General features: G+C 37.0%; 1 protein-coding gene across 8 annotated transcripts in view; it reads left to right on the forward strand.

The window, feature by feature from the left end:
- BANP (BTG3 associated nuclear protein) overlaps positions 1-12,082 on the forward strand; it is a 244,583-nt gene that overhangs the window by 27,346 nt on the left and 205,155 nt on the right. For all 8 annotated transcript variants that reach the window (XR_012154540.1, XM_073308163.1, XM_073308162.1 and 5 more), the window contains exons 3-4: positions 224-318; positions 4,776-4,975. Coding sequence is in view for 7 of the 8 variants with exons in the window: in XM_073308163.1 (XP_073164264.1) it covers positions 224-318; positions 4,776-4,975 (295 nt within the window). In the remaining variant the exon portion in view is untranslated. The remainder of the gene's footprint in view (positions 1-223; positions 319-4,775; positions 4,976-12,082) is intronic.

Consider the following 12,082-nt stretch of genomic DNA (forward strand, 5'->3'; position numbering starts at 1 on the left):
GGTGTTCAAAAGGTGCTTTTCTTATGAAGTGCTAAGTAGAGTGCTTACCCATTGTTATTACATTTTAAAATAAATAAACAAATAACTGCTCTGCATAAAGCTAAGTCAGGCTAGAGCTGTTTTTCTCTGTGCTGCTGGATTCTTTCAGTTAGTCACTTCACTGTCTTCATAATTTATTTTGCCCCCAGAATTGTGGTGTGACCATGCTTACTTTTGCTTGCAGTTGTATTGGAGAATCATGAGGTGACAGATGAAGATGTAGAGCCTGCTCTGAAACGCCAACGGATAGAAATTAACTGCCAGGATCCCTCTATTAAGGTTGTGATAGTATACTTTTCTGTTGTTCAGAAGATCAGATACATGCAATTGCTTTTCTTTGGGGGAAAAAGGACGTTAAAAACAGAGGATGGAAAATAAAATATTAACAGTATATTTAAATGTGAACTGGGAGGGAGGGCGGGTGGTTACCCTTTTTGGAAATGTTTTAGAATTATTATTATTTTAATTATTTATCATTATTTATATGACTACAGTGCTATGAGTTATGGATCAGGACCCCACTGTACGAGGCAGAAAAAACACAGGAAAATAAAAAGGGCTTACAATCTAGGTGGTGGTGTCCGTAGTGATTGAGAAAGCAGGTAGCGGGGAGGCCTTGCGGGGAAGGGGGAGAAGAACTCATTTTAGCTATGTTGAGCTTGAGCTGATTGATAGATATCCTTAAGGAGATCAGAGAGAGAGAGGCCTGGATTCTAGCTGAGACAGATCTGGAGTAGAGAGGTAGATCTGTGAGTCATCAGCATAGAAATGTTAGTTGAATTTGTTTTGTGCGGATGAGATCACCCAGAGATGTGGTGCAGAGGGAAAAGAGAAGGGGACAAGTACGGAGTTCTGTGGATCCCACATGGAAAGCTGTAGAGGGGGATGAGGAAGACCCTCCTAAGGACACAGTGAAGAAGTGATTAGAGGTAGGAAGAGAACCATGAGTGGAAGTCAAAGAAGCCAAGTGAGGACAAGATTTCAAGAATATGTGCATGGTTGACGTGTTGAAAGCAGCTGTGACAGGTCAAGGAGATGAAGATGAAATACTGATTTGAGCTTTAACTAGGAATATATCATTAAAGACTTTGGCGAGAAAAGTTTCAGTGGCACGCAAGGAACGAAAGCCAGATTGGAGAGGGTCTAAAATGGAACTGGAGCGGAACTTCAGACAGTGATTGTAAACAGCACATTCAGGGATCTTAGAGTTGAAAGGGAGAAAGGAAGTGGGGTAGTAATGGGAAAGGCAAGCTGGGTCATGGGTGGGAGTTTTTAAGATGGGAGAGACTGAATACTGCTTGTTTGTATGGGGAAAGAGCCAGAGGAGAGTGAGAGGTGAATGAGAAGAATAAAGGAGGGGATGAGAGTAGGCATGAAGAAGATCAGGAGATGGGATGGGATGAGATGAGGTTACTGGGATTAGCGGAGGAGAGAAGATGAGAACCTTCTGCCTCCCTGACAGGAGAAAAGGAGAGAATTGTAGGAGGGGAAGGAAAGGCAAGCTATGGGGGAGGGGGAAAGTCTCATCAGATTTTGTCAGTTTTCTCTTGGAAGAAATTGGTGTGTGTTTTATTGGTAGTTAGCACAAACGCTCATATGGCTTAAAAGCTGGAGGATGGCTAAGTACCTCATTATCTTCCAGAGCCAAATCAGCTCGGTTACCTTTTAAAAACTCTTTTAAAATTATAGTTTTCTTTGAATCAGGCCAGCCACATTTGACTTGATTTCCCTGTGCTCACAGACCTTCCCCATCTCTCCCACATGTGTTTCTTATTGGTAGTGAGTATTGGTAATGTTTCAGTCTTGAGCACCAACAAACACGTAGATAATATTCTGCTGCTACACAGATTGGCGTATATAGTCTTACCTTCTTAAGATTGCCCTAGAATCTGTGAAGATCAGACAAGTCTTCTCAAATTAAGAGTGCAAGCTGGTCAGCAGCATTATCAAACAGTTCTATACTGCTCATTTTATACAATGTTTTCTGTAAGCTAGGCTAGCTGTGTAAATTTAATTTTAGATGGAGGCCACTAGGTGGCATGCTGGCTGTTTCTTAAAGTCAATTCAAGGCATATTTTATTATCACTAGGGTTGTCAGTTAATTGCAGTTAACTCACGCTATTAACTCAAAAAATTAATTGCAATTAAAAAAATTAATCACTATTAATCACTATTTTAATCACACTGTTAAACAATAGAATACTAATTGAAATTTATTAAATATTTTGAATGTTTTTCTACATTTTCAAATATATTTATTTCAATTACAACACAGAATACGAAGTGTACAGTGCTCACTTTATATTATTTTAATTACAAATACTTGCACTGTAAAAATGATAAACAGAAGAAATAGTATTTTTTCAGTTCACCTCATACAAGTTTCAACTGTTTATTGTGAAGGTGCAATTTACAAACGTAGATTTTTTGTTTGTTTGTTATGTAACTGCACTCAAAAACAAAACGATGTAAAACTTTAGAGCTTACAAGTCCGCTCAGTCCTACTTTTTGTTCAGCCAATTGCTAGGGCAAACAAGTTTGTTTACATTTACAGGAGATAATGCTGCCTGCTTCTTATTTACAATGACACCTGAAACTGAGAACAGGCATTTGCATGGCACTTTTGTAGCCGACATTGCAAGGTAATTACGTGCCAGATAGCTAGACATTCGTATGCCCCTTCATGCTTTGGCCACCGTTCCGGAGGACATGCTTCCATGGTGATGACGCACGTTAAAAAAATACTACGTTAATTAAATTTGTGACTGAACTCCTTGGGGAAGAATTGTATGTCCCCTGCTCTGGGTTTTACCCGCATTCTGAAATATATTTCATGTTATAACAGTCTCTGATGATGACCCAGCATATTGTTCGTTTTAAGAACACTTACAGTGCAGATCTGACAAAATTCAAAGAAGGTATTAATGTGAGATTTCTAAAGATAGCTACAGCACTCAACCCAAGGTTTAAGAATCTGAAGTGCCTTCCAAAATCTAAGAGGGATGAGGTGTGGAGCATGCTTTCAGAAGTGCTCCAGAAACTACAGAACCCGAATCACCAAAAAAGAAAATCAGCCTTCTGCTGATGGCATCTGACTTAGATGATGAAAATGAATATGCATTGGTTTGCACTGCTTTTGATTGTTATTGAGCAGAACCCATCATTAGCATGGACGCATATCCTCTGGAATGGTGGTTGAAGCATGAAGGGACAGATGAATCTGGCCTGTAAATATCTTGCAACCAGACATGCCAAACCCATGAAAAAAATGCAGAAATTGGGCTTGTGTTTGGCTTAATTGGCTTGTGAGTTGCTTGTTGGCCAGTTTTTCACTTGTAGCTTGTTGCTTCTTTTTTTTTGATCGGCTCCCGGCAAGCAGGGGCAAGGGGGCAGGTAAGGAGGGGAGAGAGTTAGGGGTGCATAGCGGGCCCACCACAGTCCCAGACTGCATGCTGGAGGAATCTAGTCACATAGAGTGTTGAGGTTCTTAGGGATTGGCTTGTTTTGGCCTTGTTTTGAAATGGGATTAGCTTGATTTTTGACTTATTATGAATGTTGGGGTGCTTATTTACCACATGAAAGTTGGCAACTGTGCATTGCAACGCCAACTACAACAATGCCATGCGAATGCCTGTTCTCACTTTCAGGTGACATAGTAAGCAAGAGGTGGGCAGCATTATCTCCTGCACACGTAAATAAACTTGTTTGTCTGAGCGATTGGCTGAACAAGACGTCGGACTGAGTGGACTTGTAGGCTCTAAAGTTTGATATTGTTTTATTTTTGAATGCAGTTATTATTTTGTGCATAATTCTACATTTGTAAGTTCAACTTTTCTGATAAATAGATTGCACTACAGTACTTGCATTAAGTGAAATGAAAAAGGCTATTTCTTTTATTTTTACAGTCTAAATATTTATAATAAAAAATAAATATAATGTGAGCACTGTACACTTTGTATTCTGTGTTGAAATTGAAATCAATATATTTAAAAATGTCGTAAACTTCCAAAAATATTTAAATGGTATTTTATTATCGTGTAACAGTGTGATTGTGATTAATTTTTTTAATTGTGCGATTAATTTTTTTAATCGCTTGACAGCCCTAATTATCACGGTTTAATTACATAATTTCCTCCAGAAAAATCTTGCAGAATATGCCTTTCAAAAATGGATATATTTGCTTAGGAAAACAGATCTTGTTTCTTTCTTTGCATATGTCCAAGTTAGCTGTTTGATATAGAATTAAAGTTAGCTACACTTGTTGCCTTTGAGGTTATGTTATTTGTTTTAATGTATTGATATGATCATTCTACACATTTGTAAGCAGCTAACTTTATCTTTTTGGGGAGATCTTATCAAACTTACCCATTCGTGTGTTGAAGCATGTTTATAATCTTTTCTTTTTTATGCATGAGAGCGAGCAAAATGTTTTGGCTTGTCATCTTAAACTTTGGTGTGGCAGGTGAAGTCACCTTAATAAGATGATTAGGTAAAAAATTGTTCAGTTTGGATGCTGTTGGCTTCTAAATGAAGAATTACAGGAAGTCTATGAATGGTAATAATGCTGCTGGATTTCATCAGTTTTAAGGATGGTCAAATTTTGTGACTAGAAAGGTTGATAGTGTCCCTTGAATTGTTTGCCAATCATATTTAGGTGGCTCTTGCTTTACGTATGTTCCTTAAGATACATTTGTAAGTTTCTAAAAATGGCTCTTTTTGCCTTCTCTCCTCCTCAGTCGTTCCTGTATTCCATTAACCAGACAATATGCCTACGACTGGATAGCATTGAGGCAAAGCTGCTGGCACTAGAGGCTACCTGCAAATCGTTGGAAGAGAAATTGGACCTCGTCATGAACAAACAGCATAGCCCTATCCAAGTCCCCATGGTGGCGGGTTCTCCCCTTGGTGCTACACAGACGTGCAATAAAGTGCGATGGTAAGAAAAGAACAGGCCAGTCATCAATAAACCAATGTACCTTTTCAATACTATCCCAAATCCATCTCTCTGGCAATACCAAGCTCTGCAGCTTTATGTATACCTGTCAGGAGCTTGGCATTTTGGTTAGAATGTAGAATTAATTCATCTTGAAGGCAATTGCTGTGCCAGTTCATGACGTTACTTCTGTTTAGACTGAGACTAAACATATCACATTGGTACATGAATGGCTTGGAACTATTTCCACATTTCGTTTTGATTCAGACTGATTGATTCATCCTTCCTTTGGAAAAGTCGCATCAAATATTAGATGTGTTTTTTAAGCTTTTATTTCCTTTATTTTATATTAAAATGTCTAGTTAATGTGTTTATTGATTGTTTAGGCCATATCATTCTAATCACATCTCATTTTACTTTTATCTATTACAAATTAAACAGAATTGCTTAGTTACATGTGGCTGTTCCCTAAAAGTTCTCAGGAGAATAATATCTAGTGTTTATTTCTCAGATAGAATCATAGAGGTTAGAGATGGAAAATACCTATTAAATCATCTGATCCATTTCACTGCAAATGCAGACTTGACCTACAGTATATTGACTTGTGCATTGTCCAGTATGGTTTTAAATGTCTGAAGCATTGGTAGTCCACCCTTCACTTTGAGGATTAGTCCAGTCTAATAGATTTGACTGTCAAAGGGTTTTGTGTAATGATGAGCCTAATTTTTCCCCATTCGTAATTTCATTCAGTTTTCCTAGATATGCTCCCATAAATAATTTGACCTAAATAATTAATCTCTATCCTTGTTTACAACTTTGTAATATTTTTAGAGTGTTTTCATAGTCCATCTCCTCCTTGGTCAATTTGTAGCCAAGATAAACATATTTAACTTTGCTTTCATAAGTCAATTTTTCCAGCCTCTGATCGTTTTCATTACTCTTCTCTGAACTCCGACTAGTTTGTGAATATTTTTCTGACTCATGGTACTCAGAAATAAACACTATGTTCTCGGTGGACTAAAGCATTATATAAAAAAGCTATTACCACCTTGCTTCATACTGTGAGGCCCATGAATGTACAGGTTAAAAAAACAACAACTTTGTCCTTCTTTTACTGTCATGTTGAACTGCAAATATCTGTCCAATTTTCTGGCCACTGTCATGTCTGGTTCCCCTTCAGCATTACTACTTTATAAATAAATATGTCTTTCAGCTTATATTTCCCTCAAGATACACGCTTCCATTTTTGCATTTCTGGCCTGAGGGGTGTTTGCAGCTCACATCAATTTAGTAATGGCAAACAGTTCATTAACATGTTGTTTACACCCTCTCTCAGGTTGTTAATGAAGTTGCTAAACCAGACTGGACGAAATACTGATACCTTAAAAAACCCCCATAGATTCAGATATTTTACAGACAGAAGGAACCATTACAATCATGTGATCATTCTTACTTACTGCATAACACAAGCCATATAATTCTGCCCAGTAATTCCTGCATTCATTGAGCCCAGTAACTTGTGGTGGAAGTAGAGTATATATTTTAGAAAGACATCCAGTCTTGATTTAAAGACTTCAAATGATGGATACCAGTTCCTTGGTAAACTGTTTCAAAGGTTCAAACGCATCTTTATTTCTAGTTTGAATTTGTCTAGGCTTCAACTTCAACTTTAATCTACTACTGGATAGCCTGCTGGTCACACGCAGCCCAACTGACTACTTCGGGAGCAGTTGAGAGCCCAGTACTTTTGAAAACAGGCCGCTTATTTAGATACCTAACTATGAAGTTTGGAATCTAACTTTAGGCACCCTTTTAAAAAAATTTTGGCCTCTCCTGCTTTACTGGCGATAGAAGTTACTCATGGGGGATCCATAATTGTCAGGATTATTCTTTCTTTGAAACAGGTACCTCATAATTGTCTATGATCTTAAGAAATAATTGTCAGCAATAGGTAATTCCCTTAATAGCTAAGCTGCATTTATCAGACTGTGGTCTTGTATGACAGGTGCTGAAATGTTGTATGTTAAAACATTTCAAGTATCCCGTCACCTACCCTTTATCTTTATCTATTGTTACAGGGACTTCCTTTCTTATTATTCAAACTATGTATATACATGTTTCTGTTAAATACAGATTTTTTTAGAAAGAAATTCAGGGTCCTGTATATAATTTAAAACTGTCCCCTTATAATGGGCTTTATACACAAAGCATACATTTAAAAGATTTATTCACAAGTATGTGACCTGGTTAGGAACCTATTGATGGATATCCAGTGAGCATTATCCTTCATCAGTAGGTTTTTCTAATTATACTGTTTTAATTCTCTAATGAATTTAGTGTTCAGCCTGAGGCTGCGTTCTCTCTGTAAGGCCATGCATGTCTGCTGTAGGCATTCCTATGAAGTTTAGCAGTTAATCTCTCACTTTAGGATTTCAGATTTTTGTGTCTGTTTTTCTGGTAGTCTGAAAACATTTTAGGTGATGAGGTCCCTGCTACCCTGCTTCACATATACTTTTCAGAATTATAACTGTGAACTAAATGATCTTAAATAGTTTGTGCATTTGTTATTAAATATTAGAGAAAGTGGATTCCGAATCCAATGATTTCCAGCTAGTGTGTGGCTAGCTAAAAGGTAATAGCTTCTTCGCTGCTCAGGGTAGTAGGTAGGGGGAAGAGATACTTGGTATAGCTGTGTCTGAGTGTGTTTAAAGCATTCAGTTTGGTTTTTCTATTTTGTAGAATTACTTTTGTCCTTTGATTTTAATTAAAGATAGTTAGCATAATACCCTACAAACAGAAGCATTCCCTCCATTAATTATTTTAATGAAATATGAGTGACAGGTATAGTACATCAACTTAAAAAAGTTTTAAATTTTTGACAGCAAGTAATGAATTTTTAGGAACATCTTCAGCTTTGTTGTTAAGAAAACATTGACTTTCCCTGAAATTCAGTTCAATTTCTGGGCTATGTAACCAAAAAGAAAAATAGGAGTATATTCTCAAAGGACACATGTATTTAACTTACAGATCATTTCTGCTTTAACAAATCTTCTGGAGAGTAGGTGAAGAGCTGTCAGCTAAATACCAGAGACTCATTCACTTGGAAAGCATCCAGACCTGGTTCTGAGCCAGCCCAGCTTTGTTAATGGCTGGCTCAGTTTCACTGTGATAGGATGTATCACTAAAGACCCTATCTCTCATCTCAAAGAAACCGGTTCCACTTGTTGATTATTTCTAATTAAAAACCTGCATTCACTGTTCTGTTGTAGGACTCTCTCTTTATGTTCTCCCCCTCCTTAAAACACAGATGGCGGTGGAGAACTTCCAACTTCAGTTGGTATTTCAGACACAGATTTACAGATTCTACACCTGAATGAGATCCTTCAACCCCTGTCTCCTCCTGCCATTACAGTAATACCAGTTCCTCCATTGTAATAAAACCATTGTGTGCCGATAGAAGAGCTATGTCAACCAGATGGTGTTACATTTCACAACAATATCTTAGTTGTGTGCCAGCAACACAGACTTTCCCTTTTCCCCCCAGTAAATTCTTTAAGGTTATGATATCTCCTCTTTCCCCTCAAAGCAACTTTGAATGTTGTTTATGTATTTTATTTGGTGATTAGCTGCTTGTATTAATGTGATACAGATTTGCCAAAATCAAGGTTCATTTGTTACAATATTATATAGTAGAGTGTATAAATTATAAATTCACACATCAATTTTATTGCTCTATGATGTTTTGCTATTTTAAAATACTTGTTATATAAATTCGTTCCCTAAGGTATGTCGGTTTCAAGTGAGTCTAGGCCATCTTGTAATGAGAACAAGGGTGACTTGGACATGAGCAATTTTTTTTTCCTGAGTCACCTTGTGGTGGCATCTGACAACTATAGTGAAGCAGCAGAGTTCATAGCTAAGCATCCTAGATCAGGCCATCCTAGATTATGATTTGGAATGTCATACTACCTGCTTCTGCTGCAGAGACCAGAACAAAATTACACAAGGCTTGTTTATAAGATTGAGTGATATAGTATAATCTGGCTATGCAACTGATGTTTTATAGAGCCAGGAGTCTCACTTATGTAAAAATTGGCAGCTTGAAGCTCAACTTTCTATTGTTTTCCCTTGTAAGCTGAACATGCTGATTTATTGGGATAACTCATGCTTTCCTCCTTTTTTTTTTAATGCCAATGTGTAGTTTCCAAGTTTTAAAAATTCTCATTAGGGAAATGAAGCAGAAGTTTCAAGGAGATTTGTAATAAATCACGGACCTCACTACATTATTAGCTTTCAGAGCAGAAATTTGTTGCATTCTGAATCTGATTTCTATCTTTATTAAGTAGAACTTTTCCAACATTCTTTCTTGGTTTTATTTTTTTGTTTTGTTATTCTTGAAGACTTGCTGACACCTCTTGGGAAAACTACAAAATATTGAAAAATGACTATTTCATGTGCTTTTGATGTTTTCACTAAATACATTGCATAAAAACTGAAGTCTTGTTCCCACAGTTGCTCTGTTCCTCTTGACTCCCACCTGATGACACACCAACTAACTGCAGTGCAGATGGATTTGATGTTACTCTAAAAGATTATAATCTTGGGTAGCAAACAAGCTGCATGAACAGGTGGAGTCTTGAGAAACAAAAAAGATTAATCTTCAGAACACTTAGTAGAAAGGAGCAGATAAAGAAGTCACAGAAAATCTGACACATGAGGAATTCTTTCTAAGCAGAATGTTACTGAGTTTTCCATGAGATGTTGGTAGGTTTTTAAAAAGGGACTTAAAGACAGTAAATACATACAAATAAGGCTTGCAATCATTAAAAATTAATAAAAAAGACTTAGAAAATATTTTCTTAATGCTTAGTGACTGCTGTTTAAAAATATGTGGTTTTCAACCTTATCTATGAAGCCAGGAATTTGATGGTTCCATAATATTACTGTTAATATGAATTAAACCGCCCCCCCATTTTTTTTTTTTTCAAAATTAGTGGAATAGAAAGATGTTCTTAGGCTGTAAACAGAATTGTGTTTAACTGTATAGAGCCTTAAAATAGCCAAGAACAGTACTACAGTAATGTAATAAATATCTTATTAGTAGGAGAATGTGTATTGTTTTGGTTTTCTGAGTCTTGTCTTGTCTGACGTCATTCAGCCTCTAACTCACTCTGTCCAGAATCTGACTGGCTCTCTGTCTCTGCCTTCATCATTTTTCCATAGTATGGCCATCAGCAATCCCTTACTTTTGAGGTAACATGCAACCAAAACTTTCATTAGCTCCCATAAGATTTTGGAGAATTTAAGGTAGTTCCTTCAGTTTGCTGTAGTGCAACACTTGATATCACTTAAACAGAAAGCTGCAAACTTGGAGCATGTTCAGACAGAAGAGAGGTGGTTCATAGATTTACTAACTAAATATACGGAGCTGATAGTGCAATGAAACTCATGTTTGTATATCTTTTAAAACATGTTCCCTGGAAAAATTCAACCTAGATACAGCATTTTTTTTTTTTGGTTAGCACCCTGGTGTTACCCAGTTTTTTCAACTGGACTAATCTAGGTAAAAGCTGTTCAAATGAATGGCTTCCAATCATACAGTGAAAAAAATCAGCCCATAGCTAATTGTAGTTTACCAAGATTTCCTTCTCTTTAAACTGTTACAAAGATGCTGTTCACACTGTAAAACTGAAGTTATATATTACTTTATCCTAGATCATAATGAAAACTGGTATTTGCCACTAACTTGCTACCAATACCTCTTCCCAAACCTCAAAGTATCCAGTCGGTAGATTAGATTGCCCAGCATGTGAGATTGAGCTCTTTGAGTTGGTCAACCCTGTTGCTGTGCACTTGGATGAGAAGTGGAGGAAGTTCTCTGTTCTCTTTGTGGTGGTGGTGGTGAGTCTGATTTGTACCTGGAATTTGGCACACATGTAGACTGGGTGTGGTTGATTCTTTATCATAGGGGCTTCTCGTTAATTGGTTAACTATGCCGACCCCTGATTAAAACTGTAAGGTTGTTATATTTTTCTGTACAGAACATGGACTGCAAGGCTAAATGCATTGCGCACCATTGTCAAAAGATCTCGAGTGACACCCATGAATAGGAAGATTTGCTCATGTTGACAAGGGAAAGGGGGTGGTGTCACCTTTTAAAAATGGAATTATTCTCCATAGTCTCTCCTCCAGCATACTAAGTAGGTAGCGTCTGTGAACTTAATTTTTTTTGTTTCCAAAAAGCAGTGTTTGTAGCATTTGACTAAGGTTGCTAAATAGAAAACAAAAACGGCATGACACAGTTCCACCACTAGGTGGGATTTGCAAACTTGTTTTTATTTTTATATGAGGTGTTGTTTGTCCTCTAATCAAGTAAAATCTGTCAACAGGGTGGGTTAGGTTTTGATTAATAGGATTTATTCTTCTAGTATGTATCTCCAGTGTGCCAACTGGAATGCCTTTTGGCTTTGGATGTCCCCAGTTCAAGGAGTTCAAGAACTATATTTCTGGACAAATGTTTCTTTTTGTTTTCAAGTTGTTTTGCATTCCAGTGATATGGAACATTAAAAGTTAAGAGAAAGGTTAATTTAAATGGATTTGCAAAGCATTGCAGCAAGAAAACAGAATTAGAGTACAGTTGTAATTCAGGAATAAGATAAAAGAATGTAAGATAAATTGCTGCATCGAAGGTCTTTAAGAAAAAACAAAACACGGGGGGGAAAAAGTCCAGTCTATAGAAACAGAATCTACAACTAGAATCCTAGGGAAAAAAGTAATTAAACTATATATAATATGAAAAAAAAATATTTTCTATCAACTACAATAGGAGTAACTAGCCTTACACACATGCTTATGTGCTTTGCTGGACTGGCGCCAGTAGAATCAGTGAACTAAGAAATGCAGCTCCCGGACCTCTGCAGTTCTCTGTCAACAAAACTGGTGTACAAACAAAGCTATTTTAACTTAATTGCGATGGGCCCAAATCTGTAGCTGCAGCCTACACAGAGTTCCTTTTAAAAATCAGTGGGATTTTTACATGAAAATCAGCTCCTGAAACGGCATGATTGTTCAACCCTCATGTGAACATTTCTTAATCACACAAGTCATCCC

This window comes from Lepidochelys kempii, chromosome 12, assembly GCF_965140265.1.
Source record: "Lepidochelys kempii isolate rLepKem1 chromosome 12, rLepKem1.hap2, whole genome shotgun sequence".
In the NCBI taxonomy this organism is placed as follows: domain Eukaryota; kingdom Metazoa; phylum Chordata; order Testudines; family Cheloniidae; genus Lepidochelys; species Lepidochelys kempii.